We start from the raw sequence: 22267 nt of genomic DNA on the forward strand, positions 1-22267 counted from the left end.
TACTATACTATGACATTTTTTTCAACATACTATACTATGGCATTTTTATAACTTTTTTCGACATACTATACTATGACATTTTTTTCAACATACTATACTATGGCATTTTTATAACTTTTTTCGACATACTATACTATGACATTTTTTTCAACATACTATACTATGGCATTTTTATAACTTTTTTTGACATACTATACTATGACAATTTTTTCAATTTTTTCGACATACTATACTATGGCATTTTTTTTCACCTTTTTCAACATACTATACTATGGCATTTTTATAACTTTTTTCGACATACTATATTATAGCTTTTTTTTCACTTTTTTAGACAAGCTATAGTATGGCGTTTTCATGGCTTTTTTTTTTTTTTTACATACAATCAATCAATCAATCAATCAATTTTATTTATAAAGCCCAATATCACAAATCACAATTTGCCTCACAGGGCTTTACAGCATACCACATCCCTCTGTCCTTTGGACCCTCACAGCGGATAAGGAAAAACTCCCGAAAAAAAAAACCCTTTAACGGGGAAAACAAACGGTAGAAACCTCAGGAAGAGTAACTGAGGAGGGATCCCTCTTCCAGGATGGACAGACATGCAATAGATGTCGTACAGAACAGATCAACATTATTAAAAAAAATTTCTCACTTTTTTCAACATACTATAAAATGGCTTTTTTTTCCACATTTTTCAACATACTATACTACGGCCTTTTCATTGCTTTTTTGATATACTATGGCATTTTTTTTTCACTTTTTGCGTTGTCATCACTTTTTTTACATACTATACTAAGGCAAATTTTTTTGGCTGTCATCGACATATACGTCGGCATTTTTTTTTTTTTTTTCCCACTTTTTTCGACATACTATACTATGGCTTTTTTTTAATAACTTTTTTCGACATATTATACTATGGCAATTTTATAACTTTTTTCGACATACTATACTATGGCGTTTTCACGGCTTTTTTTTTACATACTATAATATGGCTTTTTTTCACTTTTTTCAACATACTAGACTATGGCCTTTTCAGTGCTTTGTCAACATACTATACTATGGCATTTTTGTAACTTTTTTCGACATAGTATACTATGGCAATTTTTTCACTTTTTTGACATAATATACTATGGCGTTTTCATCATTTTTTTGACATACTATACTATGGCGTTGTCATCACTTTTTTTACATACCATACTATGGCGTTGTCATCACTTTTTTTACATACTATACTAAGGCAAATTTTTTTGGCTTTCATCGACATATACTTCGGCATTTTTTTTCCACTTTTTTCGACATACTATACTATGGCGTTTTTTTTAATAACTTTTTTCGACATATTATACTATGGCATTTTTATTACTTTTTTCGACATACTATACTATGGCATTTTCATGGCTTTTTTTTTTTACATACTATAATATGGCTTTTTTTTCACTTTTTTCAACATACTAGACTATGGCCTTTTCAGTGCTTTTTTTGACATACTATACTATGGCAATTTTTTCACTTTTTCAACATACTATACTATGGCATTTTTGTAACTTTTTTCAACATAGTATACTATGGCAATTTTTTCACTTTTTTGACATAATATACTATGGCGTTTTCATCACTTTTTTGATATACTATACTATGGCTTGGTTTTTTTGCATACTATGGTATACTATGGTCTTTTTTTTTGACATACTATGGCATTTTTTTCACTTTTTCTGACATACTATACTATGGCAATTTTTTCACTTTTTTCAACATACTATACTATGGCATTTTTTCAACATACTATACTATGGCATTTTTATAACTTTTTTTGACATACTATACTATGGCAATTTTTTCAATTTTTTTTGACATACTATACTATGGTAATTTCTGCACTTTTTTCAACATACTATGCTATGGTGTTTTTTGTTTTTTTTTTTCACTTTTTTTGACATAGTTATACTATGGTGTTTCCATGGCTTTTTTTTTTTTTTTGACATACTATACTATGGCATTTTTTTTCACTTTTTCCAACATACTATACTATGGCAATTTTTTTACTTTTTTCGACATACTATACTATGGCAATTTGTTCACTTTTTTCAACATACTATACTATGGCAATTTTTTTACTTTTTTCAACATACTATACTATGGCATTTTTGTAACTGACTTTTTTTAGATAAACCATACTATTATGTTTTTTACGACTTTTTCACAACATTCTATACCATGACGTTTTTTTTTTTATTTTTTATGACTTTTTAAAAAAGTACTATACTGTCATTTTTTTATGTTGTTTTTTTACAACATACTATGCTGTGATTTTTTTTAATGACTTTTTTTTCGCATACAATACTATTCTTTTTGGACTTTCTTACAGCATACTATACTATAATATTCTCTATGTCTCTTTTAATGACCTGCTACACTATACTATCTTTTGGGGATTTTTTTCTTTTTCAAGTGATTGAACAGTGCATTACCACAAAGCTAAAAAAAAGTTTTAAAGATAAAACACATAGTTTCGACAGGACAACTTTGATATGTATTATACATATCGAGGAAAACACACATTTGTGTCACTATTATTGCTCCAACACACACACATTAGTCAAATGAAGATAGTTTACAGACCTGTCGGATCTCTTTGGCACTGCGTTGTCGGTGTAACTGGTTCATCCTGCTGCCTCTGTCCAGCTGCTCACTGAGCCCCCTGAGCCGTCTCTCTCTGTCCTCCATGTCGGCTTTCATTTGTTCCAGACTCTGTACTCGATAGCTGTCCAGTTCTTGTCTGCTGCGGGCCTCCCGTGCAGACTGATGCCTGGCCACCTGGAGCTCCTCTGTCTGTGTATCAGTGGATATTTAGTGAAAACATCCAGGCTGCACTTGGCAGCTTTGTAGTTTCTTTGCCACCCAGCGTATGACATCATGACAATTTAAATTGTCACTGCTCACTTCACTGTAGAGTTTTATATGAGTCTAAGTACATAGACGCCGAATGTATAATGGAAGGTGACGTAAATTAAGACCTCAGTCACCAGTAATCACATAATGTGCATCAACTAATGTTGCCTACAGCATTAAGACTTGTTCAAATCCAGTAAATCTAATGGAATTGGACTTCATACTTTGTTATTTTGACTGACTACAGATGTTACGACAGCAGTTTTAATAATCCACTGATAGTTTTGAGCAGCAACAGCAAAAATCACAAAAAAATTGTAGTTCTAGCTTTTTAAATTTGATTTTTTTTCTAGTTATCTCACTCTTCTTTGATTGTAATCTAGAATATCTTTGAGTTTTCGGCTGCTGTTTGGACATTGTGATGGACATATTGATTGAATGATTGACTGGGTTCAGCTGTAAGAAACACTGCAGTTATAGATTAAATGTCATGTCAAATACACTTAAACAGTTTAGCAGTTTTACCTTCATTTTTTAAACTTCAATTCAAACTCAGAAAGAAACTGTGTGTAGGTTTTTTTCTCCAGTCAATGGTCATGCTCAGGCTGCAGTGAGGTTTCGATGAGACTTCACGTACCTTCCTGCTGAGCAGCTTCTTGGTGCTGCTGCACTCGGCCTGACAGCAGCTCAGCACTTTCCTCACGGCCTCCAGCTCCTCCTGCAGGACGACCACCTCGTCTTCTGATGTCATCTTCACTCTGAGGGCCTCGCTGCGACATGTTACCTCCCTCTGGACATAAAGGAAAATGCTTTAACCTTTATAATTGAGTCAATGTGATATTTTGAGTAATTGGGATGTGAGAACCATATCACTGAGTTTAATATCAAAAATGTTTTTTTTAATAATATTGCATAACATGTCCCTTGTAGTGGACATCAGGTCAAGCTTTTCCATAAAATGTACATTATACTACAACACATTTACATTATAAGTGCAGTCCATTTACCATTTAACTATATTACCTATTTATGTATTCAGTGATGCTTTTGTTATGATCAGGTGTTACCAAAAAAACAGGGTCAAACCTAACTCATTAAGAGTGTGTAGGCTGCTGAAAACACAGGACACAGCACACAGGCTTTGCTCTCGCTGTCTTCCTGCAGGGGAGGAATTTGATTTGTGCGAATTGAATCTTCCTGCTGACCTGCTGAGTTTGAAGCAGCTGTCGGTGAAGTTTCTCCTGTTGGACCGCCTGCCTCCAGCGGCTCACAGCCTTCAGTTTACAGAGCAGAGAGGTCAGCCGGCTGTTCTCCTGCCTCAACTCATGGACCTCTTCTTTCTGATGAAACAGGGACGACACACTGGTGTTTGAAACAGTCATGAGTTTTAAACATGTTTCAAGGAGAAAAGAGTGACAGTCAACTACTTAATATGTTAAAAAAAAAAAATCACCCACTAAAATAAACCAATATTCAGTGTATAAATATAAAAGCCAAACTCCTGTTTCCCGCCTCACTGTACCTTTAACAGTGTGAGTGTGAGTTCATCATCGTCTTTGGTGCAGCCGTACTTCTTCTTGAGTCTGATGATGCGGTCGACTCCCTCGCCTCTTATTCTGTTAACCATCTCGCTCACATCCTGCTCCATCTGCTGGTGGTACTCATCCAGCCTGGCCTGAGATACAAGGAGGACAAATAAAAGTTAGAAGCTGTTCAAGGAATTAATAAGATCAAAATTAGATGGAAACTTGGGACTGGGCCAACTAACTGCAAACAGCCATTTAATACAGAAAACTGACTTTTACGTGTGACAGTTTTAACTTTCAATTCCAGTATCGACAATGTAAAAATTAACTTTCAATATGAATTAAGTTTAAACTGAATGAGTCATATGCGCTGTAAAAACACAAAACAGTCAGAGATTATATGATATCTCCCTCATCGCTGCAGATTCCTACTAAAATCGGATCAAATTGGATTACCAGTAATCTCCATACAGGCTACGCAGAAAATCTGCGTAGCCTGTATGGAGATAAAAATTCTCACCTTTAGCTTGATGCAGGTGGAGAAGAGGTGTCGAACCAAATGGTCGTAGCGTTCTCTGAATTTGAGACTGAGTTGCTCCTCATGAGTTTTCTTCTCTTCTTCCAGGTGAGCGACTCGTGCCTGCAGCGCTGAGATCTTCAACATCATCTCACGACATGCAGCAGCCACCTGTGGAACAAGGTCAGTGACATTAGTGTTTGTAGGAACACACTTGTTTCACTTGATTTCAAAGTACAACTGAGTAAAACAATATAAAATCTACCTACACAAAATATGTTGCATTGTCCAAATATTGTGCTAAATTTCATGGTAATCCAAGAATTCGCAAAATACAGTCACCCAGATTTATTTCCCTCTGCACTAACAGACCAGCATTTCCTTTTCTTGAGCCCTGCTCTGCTGTCGTTGTTAAAACCCAAAGTTTCTTTGAGTAAAACCTTTCTTTTACCAGCTGCCTCTGTTGAGCTGCTTTCTGGCCAACAACAGCAGAAAGATCAGCACTACAGCGCTGGATAGTACTATCTAGTACCCTTAAAGTGATACCAATACCAATTTTACTAATTCATTCAGTACCCATCATGTGAATGGAAGCAAAGCATTCAGGTGTGTAAAATGCCACCACTGCTCCTCCCCATCCAAATGATTTTAGTAGTACTGAGTACATGACTGGATAAATGAGACTTGTATTATACTGCATGAGTTGTATAAGTGTTTGCAAACTGATGTTTTGATGTAGTTTTGCTGTTGTTTAACAGGAGAAGAAGTATTTTCTCAGTTTTTCCATTCTTGGTTCTCTGTGGAGTGTAACCAGCTCACCCTTTTCCCCTTCAAGGGCGATGGCCTTGTGGGTAACCTGTGAGGGTGTGACATGTACTTCATGGTGTGCCTCAGTGTGTGTATCTGGAGGGAAGCAGCTCTCTCAGGATGTCTTGGTGAAGACGGCGGGCAGCAAAGAGTGATGATAGTCAGGAGAAGCTCAGGGCTACCGTTCAACCCCACAAAAAGACCGGAAGACCGCAAAACGGCACCCTAACGCCTCACCATCTTTCCTTCTGCAGAATGGTACGGACCGCTAGAAGCTAGTTACTAGCTAATTACCAGCCAAGCTAATTTAATGTTAATAAGCCAGTATGTTCCCAAATATGGTTTGGAGTTGGTAAGCTGTCACTGAGAGATGTAACAGGAGGCATGCAAGAAAAACAACTTCATGACTTCAGTGAAACACAGGATGAGTAATTGATACACAAATGATCATTGTGGGGGGGTGAAGAAATTCTTTAAAGGTATTGAGTACTGATACGCAGCTCTAACCCTGTGTGAGTAAAAGCCTTAGCTTTACAGTTTAAGTCGCTTTATCTCTTGTGAATTTTCCTTTTCCTTACATAAGAGCAGCAAAGTCATTTGTAATCACAGTCATTACCTCTTTGTGAGAGTCGCTCTGAGAGACTGTCAGATTCTTTAAATCCTGACATCAAGAATGGAAAAGAAATCACACATTAAACACATTAAAGAGCAATACAGTCATAATGACTCTCTGATTCTTGGGTACATGTGCTACTGAAAAAAGAGAACAAAATCATTATAAACTAGAATTAAAACCTTTCCTCTATCAGTGTTGAAAAATGAGCATGAACAGCCAACAAAATATATTGTATACGTTATGCACCTGTTCTCTGTGATAGAGCAGCTGAGTCTGCTGCTGCAGGATTTGCTCATAAAACTGCGAGTAGAGCAGGAAGCTGCGGCGCTCTCGCTCCATCAGAGAGCAGCCGAGGTGAGAGAGACACTGCTGGAGGCGATCCTGAGAGACCCTCAGCTGTAAGACAGAGACACTCAGGAGTCTTATTACTCAGCATGGGAAGAGACAGACAGTCACACATTACAGGCCTGATGATGTAACACTGAACATATAATAATAGATGTGTAGAATGTGAGCGGAACGGAGGCATTTATTTATTTATTTTTATTACTATTCATTACTTTTTTAATATATGATCCCGGTCCTTGAGTGCACTTATATTTTATTGTATGTTTGTACAATAACAATAATTAAATATGAATCTAAAGACATTTCTTCCATGTAAGAGAACACAGCTGCAGCATGTTATTAGCAGATATGTTATGCAGGGAGACACATTGTGACCTCCAGAGTACCTGTCCCTCGGTCTCTTCAGCTCCTTCCATCAGCTGCTGGATGAACGTTTCCACAATCTGTGGTCGCTCGGGGGACACACTGTACTTCAGTGGGGCTTTCTTCCACAGCTCTGACCACACAGAATATTTTTTATTGTGATGTCAGGATTAGTTCAGTGCTTAAAGGTAGATTTTTTGGGTGGGGGGTCGTTACCTGTGGGGAGGCCTGTGTCCTGACGAGTTCGCTCTGAAACCACCAGCGTCAGCTCTCTGTTAATCCTCCTCTGCACCGCTCTGATCATGTCACACTCTGTGCTCTCCAGCAGTTTGTGGAGCTGAGAGGATCACAGTGTACTTAACAAGGTAATGTAGTTTTCTTACAAATACACAAGAGTATATTCTGTGCTGTTTAGAAGCTGTATTGTACCTGCCAGGCTTTCACATCAACCTCTGAAGCTCCAGGTGGAGGTAGGAGAGACTGGCTGCCAGATATTAAGACCTCGTAGTCCCGCTCTTTACCCATTTGTTGAGCCAGAGCTCTCATACTGGGATAGAAGATTTCAGCTCTACAAGGCAAGTACAGATCATTTAAATATGGGATTAAGCAGAGGTTTTAAAACAATTCCTGTTTAATAAACCAGATGCTTTAAAAAAGGAAAGATTCTAAGGTAATCTTGATCTTAGAAACAGCAGTTGAAAAATATCTTATCACAAGGTTTTTGTAGTAGCTGTTCTGTTGCTTTCATGCTTTCTGCTTTCAGCAGATGGAGTTTAAGGGACTTCAGTGACATTAAATTGCACTTAAATTGCCCCTTAAATCCCCAAAATAAATGGAAATTTTAACTTCTTTAATTTCGTGACAGCTGGGCAAACTGCATCTGCTGATGAAGAAGCTGGGACATAACTGAAAGCTTCACAACAGCCACTAAATGCACCTTATGTTGTCATGAGTGTTGAATGCCTTTGTAGTTTTTACAGTTTATCATATCACAGCAAAAGCTAGAAAATCGTAAACACTGTGCCGAGTTCACTGTCATCACGCATATTCTGCAAGGGCAGCCGACAGACAGCCCTGGAAACTGTTTTACTCGTTGCCATGGAAATGTTAGAGCAACAATAACAATCATTGTAACTGCTGTCATATTCTGCCTGCTCATCTGTCCCTGCAGATAATAAGATATAAATCCCATGTATAGGGCTGTTTTGAGAGTGAATAAAATACATTTCTGACATTCACATACAGATGTTCGTGAATAAGGACCGGGCAATGACTAAATAAATCAGGTAGGCCTGGAAGTTACATCAGAATATCTTGTTTTGTTGTTTTTAGGCCACTTTTCTACCCTATATTTGGCCTTACAGCGCACAGCCTTTAGGTTAGGCAGCAATAATACAATGCATTTTGATTCCCCTATACAGCCTGAATGATGCAGCCTGAGGTTCTTGAATATTATTTCTGGCCTACACAGTTCAAGTATTGTTTAAATAGGCTACAGTTACTGTTTTACATAAACATAAGTTTTGAATTTTTAGTCAGCTATATAACTACTGTCACATCCATATTGCAATGAATTGTGGGCAATCAAATCGGACTCTGTGAAAGCGGACTCTCTGAAAGTCTGCAGAAAGTCCACTTGAGGCCCTTTAGGGACTGGTTGGATTGTGGATTTGGACAACCCTAAGCACTCTTAGACTTCCTAGGAACACGACCGGACATTTGGATTCCGCCAAACTCTCACTACGTCTGAACTTCCTAAAGTACCTGTAGAGTTTCACAAACTGTTGATACAATCTGGGCGTCCTGAACGTTTGAACACCAAGACGTCTTCGAGCCCAGCTCTCCTTGAACACCTGAAACTGCTTCGTCAGCAGGAGGAAACCTTTCAGCACAGACTGCACTCTGACTGGATCCTGAAGGAGGGCAGTAGGGTCTGGTCTTCCACTCCCGCAAGTCCTCCTTTCTTTTTCAGCTTCCTAAAACAAAAAGACAAAACACAGTTAACATGACATAATGTGACACGTTTACAGACACAAGCAGCCTTGGAGATAACACAAGCTCTCTCGTTTTCCTGCTTAACCCTGAACTGCAACTTATAAACAGTCTTTTACCTCATCAGGTTTTCCATCGTGCAGAAGGTCATCCTTGTTGCCATGGAGACAGACAGGCTCAGCTTCTGCTCCGCTGTTCAGGACGTCCTCCATGAGCAGCGACACGCCGAGGATCGCTGCGTTGGCCTGCAGTCTGCTGCGATCACTCAGACCGCTCAGACACAGCTGCACACACACACAACTCTCTGTATTATTGTCTGCAGTACATCCTGTTTGTTTGTTGTTTGTTTGTTTATGTCTCCATGAAAAGGACAAACTATTAACAAGAGGTCTTTTTTCTGATTCACCTTCTGATAGATGAAGCTTAATGCTTCCAGTAACACATACGGTAATTTAAACTTGTGAAATCAATTTGAGAAACAACAATATTCTAAAATAAAAATAGAGTGAGTTAAAAAAGTAAAGGTGAAATAAGTCACATTAGTGCCTGTAATCAATCCTGTATCTTAAAATTCAAAAATATAAAAGATGGTAAAGTTACAGACCATTAAATTAAAAGGTTTTGAATGTGCTCAGCAAGTTTCATGACGATTAATATTTTACATAATGAGATATCTTGTGTGTAATGTTGACAATTTGTCCCGAGGGGCGTTAAGTGTCACTAAAATAAAGTGTCATCATCCAGGGAGTGTGATTATATGTTTATTTTTAAAGCAGTCAATGTGCTAGAGTTTGATATTTGTTGTGATCATTTTGTCCTAGATAGTGCTACAGGAAGTCATTAAATATCATCTGGGGACTCAGAATATTTTCCTTTAATTTCATGGCAGTGTGATCTACGGAGAAATCTTAATATTAACCTGCATGCAGTATTCAATGGGAGGGACGTCGCTAACTCTCAGAGGGAACAATCCATGACAGGCTATTAAACTTCTCCATGGAAACATCCTCTGTGCCTGCAGAGGAAAACAACACCAGACAAATAAAAAAAAATGTTAAATAGTTAAATACAATCAGATACATTTCTACTCATCTTACACTAAACTGATTCATGTGTCTGCTGATATCATACAGCAATACCAACCTGACGGCCTCTAGGCTCTAAAGGTGGAGGAACAGGCAACATGAGACTGAAGATGTCGGCCTGGATACTGTTGCTCAGTGGGGGGAGGGCGGTCGCCATGTTGTCACTCACACTCTGGTAGGACGCAACATCACCAGAGGAGAGGAACGCCTCCCTGAAACACACAAACATAATATATATAGTACAGAACTGGAGAAGTCTGACCGTTTAATTTTCATAAAGCATTTCCAACTTAACAAACATTCTGAATAGGTTCCTTTGTATTTGTTGCTGAAATGTTTTGCAGGGTGTGAATGGAATCAGCTGACAGGAAGTAAACATGGACCCAGGCTGTTGCCTGTGAATGCAACTCCAAATCAAATTATAGCTGCTGCGCAGCGATGGGTGGGGTCCGGGCATTTTTAGGCAATTCTGAGCAACAAGCAGAAGAATTGGAAGACATTTAGGAATTTAGCAACACAATCTACCTTTTGCATCAGCTGAGGCTTGAACTCACAACCTCTGAGACTAAGAATCAATTTCTATCTCACTGAGCTAATTAGTCAGTGACAATTCATGTGTAGCTTCACAAACTGACTAAGCCAGACGTGCAGGTTTAGCAGCCGTCCATGCATGGAAAAGCAGATTTCAAACCACTGTAAAAAATTCAGTTATCGAAACAAAATACAATGCAATACACATATTGCATCTAGACAGCATGGAGATGTTGGTAATTTATTTTAACAATGATTGATTTGCTCCATAAGTGAAAAACTGATGTTTAAAATTGCCATTTTTACATTGACTCCAATTGTTCACATCAGAGCAAAATTCAAAATGCTGTCAAAAATTCAGTTTTTGAGATAAAATTCTGAAATTTGCCACACATCATCTACCATGACTCTAGAATTTTGTCATTTTTTTTCATGAACACTGAAGATTTATTTAGCAAGAATTTGCATGTATATGTTTACAGTACCGTTTAATGGAACATTAAAAACATTTTGATGCACTGTAGGCTCAATTTTTGATAAATCAAAAATCTGAGAAATGTAGTTTGTGTAGGACAGTCTGAAGATGCTCTGTAGCAAGTTTGGTGTCAATTGAGCAAAAATTGTGGGAGGAGATAGGTTTAAGAAGTTTTACAGTTTTTGAAAAAAACAGAGTGATGAACTTCATAATTTTAACACATATGGTTGATTTGTTATGAATTTTCAAAGTTTTGAACTTCAGATGCTTGCTGTAGCGCCACCATCAGGACTATTGGCTTGAGTTTACAGCTGAGGATATCTGGCATGAGACTGGACCTTTGTGCAAAGTTTGGTGAGTTTTCACCCATGGGAAGTAGGATTTCCTCAGAAGAAGAAGAAAGAAGAAAGAAGAAGAAGAAGAAGAAGAATACCTAGGATTACAATAGTGTCCTGGCAGCTTAGCTGCCCGGACCCTAATTAAATTTATATAGCACCTTTCATCCAATCATGCAGCCCGAAGGAAATAGCTAGACATTACAGCAATAAACCACAAAATATTTAAAATAAATAACATAACATCTAAAAGAACAAATGAATACCACAAGGCTCCTTTAACCAAAAGCCAAGCTTAAAAGATAAGTCTAAAGGTTTATTTTCAAAATGTCCACTGAGGTGACTTTTCCTTAGACTTAAGCCGCAGTGGCTAAATGCTGATTACCAGTGAAAGTGTCTGTAATAAAAATATTTTGGGGGCATTTTTTTCCTTTATGAGATGGCAATAGTAAAGGAGATGTAATGTTGTGCTTAAAGCTATAGTTGGTAATCCTGTTCAGAAACACTTCTTGTTATACTGGGTGAAATGGTCCTTCCATCCTGAGAGTAAACAATACATAATGTGTTCAGAAAAAGGAATGAAAAAAATCCGACCTCTGTGGCAGCTGCAGGCCTGTAAAAACGCTGACCAATCCCTGCCATTCGGTGCAAATGGAAAGAACCAATCAGATGCGTTCATGTCTTGTCCTGCCTGAGCCCCCCTCTGTCCCTCCCTCCTCCCTGCATGCACTCATCACATGTCACCATTGCCAGAAATATTCAGCACACTCCTCAGCAGAAATACCGAGTTAGCAGGAGTTTGCTGCACAATGGCAGAGAAAATACAGCCAAAAGTGCCACTTCTAGTGTTATTTGTAACGGCTCGCCCTGCTAAACAGGCTGAGAAAATAAAGTCGGCGGCAGAAAAGGCTGCGGCGAAAAAGGCTTTGGATTAAGCGAGAGGACAAACCAGATGTCAACAGCAGTCCAGCTTTTGAACGGTGGAGACAACTGAGGGAGCTGAAGGGCCTGAAAAGTGATGCAGAGGTCGCTGTCTTTCTGTTGGACAGGTAATTATTTGTTTGCTTCGGGGGGATTTGTTATTTTACTCGGCTCTCCTCTGCCCTGCTGACTTCTACTGCAGTGCAGTATGCGCGTTCAAGTTTGTGTGGGGCCGTGGCTTTGGACGGAGCACTGACGGGAGGGGGAGGAGGGGGTGGAGCTGAGAGGAGGTGCTGCTTTCAAATCTTGCTAGCTCTCCAACATTACCAACTATAGCTTTAACCTCTACCCCACCAGAGCAACAGTGTTAGATTTTATGCAACATCAGGTGTTCAAAACTGACCAAATACGGTAAAACTTCAATTAGAAGCCCAGGCTATTATTTGGTTAAATCACTGAACTCAACAGGTCTATATTTGGGACAGGCCTTTAATTCCTTTCACACAAAACTATAAGAATATTACTTGTATAAAAATTAGGCTTTGAATAACAGGTTGTGTTATGTGTTATGACACTTGTTTCACAGCACCCAAGGATAACGACACCCAGTATACCGACACAACACCAGTTTATCCTGTTAAAACAATATTCATAACTTAGATTAATTTTAATGAAAAACCCTTTTGATTTTTTTTGATCAGTGAACCCTTACAGGCTAAAGGAATATAGATAACTTAATAAAGGAATGGACACATAATCTGACTTTATGACAGCTTCAGATGAAGGGAGTCACCACTTCTTTTTTCGTCATGCCAATAAATCTGAATTACTCATGGTCTTCTCTGGTGCTCATGGTTTCAGTAAAATTAAATCAACCAAGCCAACGATTGTGTAGCATCTCCATGTTGACAAAAGTTTAAGCATTTATTGTATGTGTGATCTAAACAGCTAATTAATGTTAGTCCAAGTGCGTAGTCAACAATCCAGTTTAATACATCCAAAGAACTTCTATAAAAATGAACTGCTCAGCAACCAGACCAGGCTTCTAATTGAGACAGGCCTTTATTTGTCAAAATGTGTTGCTACACCGGGGTAATAAAAGGGACTGTGTGCTTAATTGAAGTTTTATGATACCTTACATAAACCAACGATTTCATAACATGTTAATCACTACTTTGTTTCTACCAGGTCTTGTATAAAGTTCAATCAGGAAATTGTATGTGAAGCCAGAAGAAAATGGGACAATATTAAGTTAAATTGGGACTAATGTAAAGATCTTTCACTTATTTCATTTTGCCCAAGACTGTTGTTTTGTGGCCTGGTATAAATAAAAACAGCTGAAAGATGAGTGGGGAATCAGCAACAAAAAAGAAATATATGAAAGAAACAACAGTTCCCTGTGTGCATTTAAATAATTAGTGATAGAAAGACAGTGTTGGCAGAGAATCTGTTCAGAGTTGGAGTATCTTAACCTTTCACTGACCTGATGAGGTGTCTCACAGCTGTGTCAAACTGCAGCAGGAGGACCTGCCTGCGCAGCTGCAGCAGACGGCCGACAGACTCTGGGCAGCTGGGATCAAACAGACTGTCGACCTGACGCTGGATCTCCTGCAGCTCTGCTCCTGCACAGCACCCACAGAGGAGGACGCACACACATGTAATGGGACTGACTGTCAAAATACTGGTTTATACTGGTGTTTCATTAGATACTGAACATTGCCTGGTTAGTGTATTCAAGCTGAGGTTCAAAAGATGCTCTTAACTCACCATTAAAGCTGTCTGTAAATATTTTTTTTTTTGCTCACACATTTTATATTTATGCATTTACTTCTGTAACTCTGGAATGCATCCTTAATTGTTACTATGAGCACTAATATTTACATGTGGGCAGATGTGTTGTCTTTGTTTACAAAATCCGCCTACCAATGCCTTCAGTGCCTCCCCAGTCAGCTGCCAGTGAGCCCCAGGCGTCCTGTGTGTTTCCCAGTCTGGAGAAACTAACCAGGTAATTAATGATGTCATGAAGAGCTGAGACGATCTGCAGAGTGAGATAGAGAGCTACAGAACACTCCTGCTGAAATCAGAACAACAGAGCGGCACATTTGTTAACAAACAGTACAAGAAAAATAAATTCAAGAAGTTCAGACTATAAATAAATTATGTGAAGGGAGTGAATTAAGACATTTGTGTAGTTTATATTTTTTTTCTTCCATCAACATATGACCCAGGAGGACAAAAACAATCACTAGAGTAATACATATATACACAGATCTACGCAGCTCTGCGGTTCACCACTGCGTTCAAACTATTCCTGGTCCTGAGAGAAGCATGAAAGTGAAAGCACCTAAATGAGTCATGTCTTGTGCTGCTGTATTCATAGTCTCAGCGATGAGGTTGAGCGTCTCACCGAAACATTCTTGAACATGTGAAGCACTTCAGAGAAGTGGGGGATGTACCACAGGTTGAGGAGAGTTTTTCCATCCGCAGACAAAAACTGCTGCGGCTGACACTGAAACATCCTGTCAGAGGAGAAAGGTGTGATCAGACTCTCAGAAGACGACCTAAGAAGCTTGTATGTAAAGACCTGTTCTGGTTTTTCACGTCAGTAACGTTTAGGACTGACCCTAAACTACAGTGTTTGAAGAGTGGAGATGTGTTCATGTCCCTGTTAATACTCTCCACCTACTCCTCACATTTTAAAGTCTGACACAAATATTCAAAATGAGACATACAGTTATTCCTCTATTTTGCACATTAATAAGACATTAAATTGAAGCTGGATGTACTTGGGATCAGGACAAAGGTTGGCTCCTGAATCCAAAATGACTCTGGGCTCCCTGGCTTGCCCAATCATGAAGTGGGACTGACGGATAGAGGGGATGGCGTCCAAAAGGAAGCTTAGACTGTTGTAATATGCAACAATCTGCGCTCTGACACAATACTGAGATATCTGTGTGCTGAATCTGTGGAAACAAAACAGTATTAACCTCCAGTTTATTAGATCAAAGTGACAAACAGAGAAACATATCGTCTTGTAACAAAAGTAATGCAGGTGTTTCTCATGCACATACTTCTTGAGAAAGTCGATTATGAGCGTCCGTTTGATCTTTGCTGCTTCCTCCTGCAGTGTGAGAGAAATTCATTTGACTTCACGAGCAGCCAATCACATTTATTATCCTGCTCAGTCACTGTGTGCAACTCACTGAGGTTCTTATAAGACCCCCCACGGCCTGTTTCTTCTTCACAAATGAATTCAGCATCTCGTCACGCAGACCCACTTTTTCCAGCTGGATGGACACAAAGGCTTCCATCAGCCTGAGGTAACAAACAAGACTGTGTTTATTAAAGAGACGACAACAAAAGCTGCTGCTAATCATCCAGCCAGCGTGATTTGGTCTTTAGGTGGGGGAAATGACCTTCTCTTGGTGGTGATGGGAGTTCTCGCTGAGCCTGTGGAGGGTGAAGGGTTTGATTTTTCCTGCAGGTTGTTAGTGTCGCTGGGAGTCACAGGGTTTGGAGGTTTGGAGGCTAATTTCACATCTTTATCAGGATGAAGAGCATCTTTACTCTGAGAATAAAATGGACAACAAAATAATATTTGAACAGCAGTTTAGTTATGGTACAACATGACAAATACCAGTGGTGGAAGAAGAAATCACATCCTTCACCTAAAGGAGCAGTGTGTGAGATTTAGAGACATATCAGCAGATATGGAATATAATGTTAATAATTCTGTTGTCATTAGAGTTTAATCACCTGAAGCAATGAATCTTTGTGTTTTTGTTAACTTAGAATGAGATGTTTATGTCTGCACAGTTAGTGGGTCCTCTCCCACAGGGCCTGCCATGTTTCTACAGTAGCCCAGAGTGGACAAACACTGTGTCTTTACTCTTTACATTACCTGAAGGTCACCATAGATTCTCTACACGGTGGAAATGGAGGGGTGTTCAGCTGGTTGCAATCTGCAAACTCACCACTAGATGTCACTAAATCCTACACACTGCTCCTTTAAAAGTAAAAGTAGCAATATTAATATAAAAATTAGGGCTGCCCCCTCATAATAGTCAACCAAACGTTAATCGAAAAGTAAACTCACTTCCATCAGTTACACACCTGAGCTGAAGACGTCCCAGTCTCTGCCCAGTGACAAAGACAAACCAGCTTCACAGCACTGATCAAAGCGTACTTCTGTGTCACCTGACAGGCCAGAGTCACCTGGAGGTTCTCGATACTCTGTTCGTTCATGAGCTATGACGAGGGAAGAAAAGGTATAAAGTCTGTCAGTAACAGCTCTATTTATTCATGTCTTCACTGACTTATAAAACTTAGCATTTAATTTTAACGTACGTGAATAACTGCGTCCTCTGAGCTGAAGCTAAACCTCCCGATCTGGTTCTCGTCCAGCTCCTGGATGCTCAGAGGCAGGTGGGACGGGGTGAACCTGCAGCAGACAATCATACCTCACTGCTCTTGTAGAAAAGCAGAAATAATAGAGCACACATGGAGAGGCAGAACATGAACATATCCTGCATTAAATCTGGATTGCCTGCAGGACAAATCCTCACAACTGTTTCCTGTTAGTAAAGAACATGTTGCAGCTGCAGCTTCGTGATGATCGGCCTCAGTGGAGTTATTTACCTGTCCACAGAGCTGTCGTCCTCCAGTATCGCTGTGATGAAAACAGGCCTCTGCTCGGTTCTGTCTTTCTGCTCAGCGACCTCAAACTGCAGCGGCCTCAGATAAAGGTGGAACTCATCGAAGCCGAGCTCTGACGCCATGTTTCTGTACAACCTGTGAAGAATTATTGAATTTCACAGACTGACATAAAACTATTACACTGTATAATTTCTAGATGTACAGTAACGTCACCAGACTACCACAACCGCGATAATGCACTGCACAAGACCAATAAACTCTGCGACTGGTGTTTTGGACACCAGAAACAATATGGCAGCCAGCTGGTAACAAAAATCTCAGCTTACAGTTTAAGAGTAAGCTAAAATATGCTTCTAAAAAACATCTTAGGTGAGATATAAGCGACGCAGTAACAGAATCTTGATTTATATTTCATCAGCACGGCTTAGTTTTACCGTTTGATCTCTGGAGCCCACTTCCTGGTCACAAACTCTTGTATAACCCCAGCTGGCTGCCAACATCATTAGACTTTGACATTTGGTTGAATTTGGGTTGTGATGTCAGGTGACCAAACTTAAATGTCACAACAATGTCTAATACCATTGTCAATTTGACACAGAATACTGACGACAGATGAAGTTGATATTTTGCTGGTTTTAAGTTGTTTTATTAAGCAACCAAATTCCAAAGTCTTCCAGTTGCAAGGTGTGAAAACCCAATAGAACATCATAATCTTAACGTTAAACAACATGAAATTCTAACGTCATTAGACATTTAAAATATCGTCTACCCGATTTTCATTCCAATTAAATTTTAACATCTCTCCAACGTAAGGGTCCACCGTCTTTCTAATGTCACACTGGCATCCAGTGCCAGTTGACAGCCAAACAGTGCTCTAAAGCAGTGGTCCCCAACTAGTGGGTCACAGTCCAAAACTGGGTCGTGGGTTTATTCTGAATGCACTGCAAGTGACTCACGAACATGTCACGATTGAAGAAAAAAAAAAAAAAAAAAAGAAAAATTGTAAAAAGTTTATTTTAAAGTACAATAAATTTCTGTCTCAGAGCTTTTTTTTTTTGAAGTGACATTTAATGCTGTAGAGTGAGTGAATAATGGACAGCTATTTAACAGAGACAGCAAACTAGCTCAGCGACATGGCCAAACGCAAGTATGACGCTGAATATATTAAACTGTGTGGACCTTGAACTATTGACTAAAGAGAAATCTGGACCCTGTGGCTGCACCAGTTGGGAACCACTGCTCTAAAATATGTTCTTGAGGACTTTAAGGCCAGAAATAGGTGATACAGTAACAGAATCTTGGTTTATATTTGATCAGCGCTGCCTGGTTTTAAAGTTTGACTGGAGTTGGGCAGTTTTGGCCTCCAGGGGCCAACAGGGGGCCGACAAACCAGATACACATATTTTCCAGCTTCTGCAATGTTTTAATATGTTATATAGATTGTTTCTAAAACAAAATCTTTTACTTGATGGTTTTAATAATTCATGGTTTTAACTGTATTTCCATCTAATCCTGATTTGTGGCCTATTGTGTTTTCCCATTTTGTGAGTGTTATTGCTTACCATCTTGACAGTGAGCTGAGATTTCTATTCCCAATCAAGACATGTTAGAATATAACTATATTAACATCTATAAACCCGTCCACCTCTACAGTATCTCTCTCTCTTTTTGAGAATGTTAATCACAAATGCACAGATCACTTTAAAAGTCCCCTTTTCTCCTGGTGTGAGTTTTATCTTAACTGTGCCAGATGTGCGGTCTCAGAGGCCGACTCCAGCAGACGATGGCGGATGGTGACGAGCTCCAGCAGCTTGGAGAAAGTTTCCACCACATACGACTGTTTCTCTTGTCCCTGCGTCACGTCCTGCTCTCCTGCAGATCTTAGAAGTGACAGCCCCACCTTCTGGACCAAAATCGGGTCCTCAAAAAACCCATCTGAGAACAACTGATAGTGGAGAAAAAGAAGTTTGATTTAGTGACTTTATTATTAAATAGATTAAATAGAAAAGAAAAACCTACATCCTTCTGTATCTGGGAGCTGTAGGAGGCCCCAGGTGTAGCCAGGTGGCTCCAGCTCTGCAGGGCCTGCCGCAGGAGTTTCTGCCACAGCTTGAGTTTGTCAGTGATGCTGGTGGCTCGGTGCAGCTGACAGAGCTCCGTGTGAGCCTGAACTAAACTGTGATAGACTGCAGAGGCCAGGCAGAGGGACGGATGGACTTCCAGGAGGAAAGGGTTCAGCAGTGCAGGGCTGCAGACACGACACAAGAAGGGAAACATAGAAGCGTTAGTGAGACAACAAAATAATGAACTTTTGGAGAATCTAGGGTGGTTAGGTTTCTGTGTTTACTCGCCTGCTGCCTACAAGTGACACCAGATGTTTGGGAATGTATTTTGGTGGAAGGCCAAAGTCATGAACGGAGCCTTTGTGGTCGTCTCTCCAGATATGTTGGAGATACTGCCGCTGTTTTTCAATCTGATGAGACAAACAACACAATCTGTCACAACATGCAAACAAGACAAAACTACTAAATAAGACGTGTTAGTATCCAAGTGCAAATTTACACAAAACTTTTTCATCTTACATTCAAATGAGGTCTGAAACTAACAACTGCTTAACCAAAAGATATTTCATTTTCATTTACTATCACATATAATGAAGGCAAACTGCAAATCTACATATTTGAGAAGCTGCAAAAGGCAAATATTTGGCATTTGTGCCTGAAAAATAATTAAAAATTTGTAGTTATTTTCAAATTAGTTGCTGATTTTTTTGTCTTTTATCATCTAACTGGTCTATTTACTAATTATTGCATCATTCAAACAGTATCATTCACACATTTACATTCTGCACATTCACACACGAACTCAATCCTTTACAGACTTTGCATTTTCACCTGGTTATCCAAAATGTCTCTGATCAGCTGTTGGTGGCTTCGCAGGCAGCCTATATCAGCTCTGTAGGTCTGAACAAAGTAATCCTGGTTCAGGTCCAGGTGTGGTCTACTGTGCATGATGTCAGTGATGACTCGGGCCAATGCGAACCTCTCCTCAGTCCCTGCTGCATGCTGGTAGGCCTCGAAGTAACAGTTCAAGAGCTGGAGAACGAGGAGGAACCAAAAGCTAATAAACCACTCGACTGTAAGGGCTTAAAGGGTATTTTAGAAATACCATACATTTAGTGGGAAGAGACTGATCACACAAAGCCAACAAAGAGACGTTAAAAATCTTCATGTTCATCACTGTACCTGCACTTTGCTCTCCAAAAACTCCGTCTCACACGCCCACAAGTCGAGCAGCACTGCAACACGGTCCACATCTGTCCCAGCCCAGGAGCACATGTCTGCCGCTGAGGCATTTTCCATCTTCTTAATCCGGCCTCTCTGGATGAAGCGTGAGCCGACTAGAAGAAGCTTGTCCTCCAGCTCCTTCAGGTCCTTCAGAGCGGCATCATATACGATGTAAAACCCCCTCTGGTCCTGAGTGTGGACGACCCGCTCCTCTGCGCTGTAGAAATCATGAAGGTTCTCCACCTCTGCATACTCCATGAACTCCGAGCAACGGACCTGGAACACGAAGAGATCACACACACTGTAAAAGTTTTTCATATCCTGTTGAAAGATCATAAATGGAAGGATATTTCTGAACATTTTAAAGAAAAATCAGCAAATATTTCAAGACCAGAAATACTGTAACACACGGTCAGTGAACTTATATTAACCCACCCAGACACAGAGTGATTGCATTACACCCAAAAAAAGCCAAAGGGACAAGATGTTCATGTTTGTGAGTTTATCTTTTTCTGGAATAAACACATACCGGCTGCTCTTAAGTTGTTCAAGATTCATTTTATTCATCCATAAAAGCATGGAAATTAAAGTTCTAATCAACAAACGCTGAATGCACATGAAGTAAAACCACAGACAAAAACATCATAAATTATATTCCATGATAAACGTTACTGCTGTTCCCATAAATGCACAGCAGACAGACACATGACTCAAACATGTTTTCAGGAATCTGCATACGTTTACATGTTCTTACCTTAAAGTCAACAGGAGTGCTGTGGCTGTACTGCAGCGAGCCGAGACCTCCCACCTCCCCCAGTCCTCCTCTGGCTGCGTTCATCCAGCCGGTTTCCTCCGCTGTGCTGAACAGCTCTCCTTCCTCCTGCTGCAGACCTGCCAGGTCAAAGGTCAAAGTCCTCTCCACAGAGCGCAGGTAGTTCAGCAGACTGAGAGAGATGCGCTGTGGATGAAAGAATATCTTTAAAGGGAATATCCAGTGTTGATGGTAAATGTAGTCCAGTGAAGCAATAATTTCTTCAGTGAGAAAGTTTGCAGCTGCAAAATCTGTAGTTCTTCCTGCATCCAGTGGTGACAGTGACAGTCGAATGCAGGAAGAACTACAGGCTGGATTTTGCTTCTGGGTAGCCAGAGGCTGTGCTCTAGATGCCACTCAAAAACAAAACTTCCTTGTTCTCTTTGCTTGTATTGCAAACTAGCTTTGTTTCCAACAGCAAAAATGGCATCACAAAATGTGAGTACAGAGGATGTTAGGGATGAGGATACATTTTACAGTGTTCTGGCTGACAGCTGCACCTATTTGAGGCAGTGTGTAATGTGTTATGGCCAAAGACGTGCAGCGGAGAGAGGCCGAGGCTGCAGCTGCAATAACCATACAGAGGACACAAACCAAGACTGGTAGTGTCTTTCCTCAAATTGCCCTCTGATGCTGACGCAAACGTCATCATTCTGCTGCAATGAATTTCAGCGTGGCCAACCCATGTGTGCATGAATGAATTACTGAAGCGCCTTATGGGCACAGGGCCAAGGACCCAAAGTGTCAGGCCTCCTCCTGGACTCCATCTGTGAAATATCACTCAAATTAACACAAACTGACCAGGAAGAGACTCAAAATGACCACAAAGAGATGGAAAGGAACTGCAAAGACACACAAAGGACTACAAAAAGACACAAAACACCCACAAGGGGACAAAAAATGACCACAGAGAGACACAAAACCACAATAAGCTGTATAACAACTACAAAGAGATGCAAAACCATCACAAAGTCTTTGTGTTTTGGTCCCACGTAAGAGAGGTAGTGGGACCCTTTGTATATCTGTGCCTTGTGTCTCCTATTGCGCACATGTGTTTGAGGGTTTCTGCATGAAAGTTTTGGACAGAGGTGTGCTGGAGACCTTC

At 39.9% G+C, this 22267-nt stretch overlaps 1 protein-coding gene across 1 annotated transcript in view; it reads right to left on the reverse strand.

Annotated features, from left to right (window-relative positions):
• Positions 1–22267, reverse strand: part of ccdc162 (coiled-coil domain containing 162) — a 35394-nt gene that overhangs the window by 3474 nt on the left and 9653 nt on the right. Inside the window, exons 13-42 of the mRNA XM_078175417.1 lie at positions 21106–21309; positions 20310–20627; positions 19959–20159; positions 19416–19537; positions 19084–19312; positions 18807–19009; positions 17047–17199; positions 16756–16849; positions 16522–16656; positions 15825–15976; positions 15612–15723; positions 15480–15529; positions 15195–15371; positions 14816–14927; positions 14332–14482; positions 13892–14030; positions 10205–10358; positions 9981–10076; positions 9181–9345; positions 8834–9045; positions 7499–7637; positions 7286–7406; positions 7093–7202; positions 6605–6754; positions 6359–6403; positions 4939–5106; positions 4415–4567; positions 4098–4232; positions 3530–3682; positions 2623–2832 (exon numbers count right to left, since the gene is read on the reverse strand). Of these exons, the coding sequence (XP_078031543.1) occupies positions 2623–2832; positions 3530–3682; positions 4098–4232; positions 4415–4567; positions 4939–5106; positions 6359–6403; positions 6605–6754; positions 7093–7202; positions 7286–7406; positions 7499–7637; positions 8834–9045; positions 9181–9345; positions 9981–10076; positions 10205–10358; positions 13892–14030; positions 14332–14482; positions 14816–14927; positions 15195–15371; positions 15480–15529; positions 15612–15723; positions 15825–15976; positions 16522–16656; positions 16756–16849; positions 17047–17199; positions 18807–19009; positions 19084–19312; positions 19416–19537; positions 19959–20159; positions 20310–20627; positions 21106–21309 (4563 nt within the window). The remainder of the gene's footprint in view (positions 1–2622; positions 2833–3529; positions 3683–4097; positions 4233–4414; positions 4568–4938; positions 5107–6358; positions 6404–6604; positions 6755–7092; positions 7203–7285; positions 7407–7498; positions 7638–8833; positions 9046–9180; positions 9346–9980; positions 10077–10204; positions 10359–13891; positions 14031–14331; positions 14483–14815; positions 14928–15194; positions 15372–15479; positions 15530–15611; positions 15724–15824; positions 15977–16521; positions 16657–16755; positions 16850–17046; positions 17200–18806; positions 19010–19083; positions 19313–19415; positions 19538–19958; positions 20160–20309; positions 20628–21105; positions 21310–22267) is intronic.

The sequence above is a fragment of the Epinephelus lanceolatus genome, chromosome 15 (genome assembly GCF_041903045.1).
Source record: "Epinephelus lanceolatus isolate andai-2023 chromosome 15, ASM4190304v1, whole genome shotgun sequence".
In the NCBI taxonomy this organism is placed as follows: Eukaryota; Metazoa; Chordata; class Actinopteri; order Perciformes; family Serranidae; genus Epinephelus; species Epinephelus lanceolatus.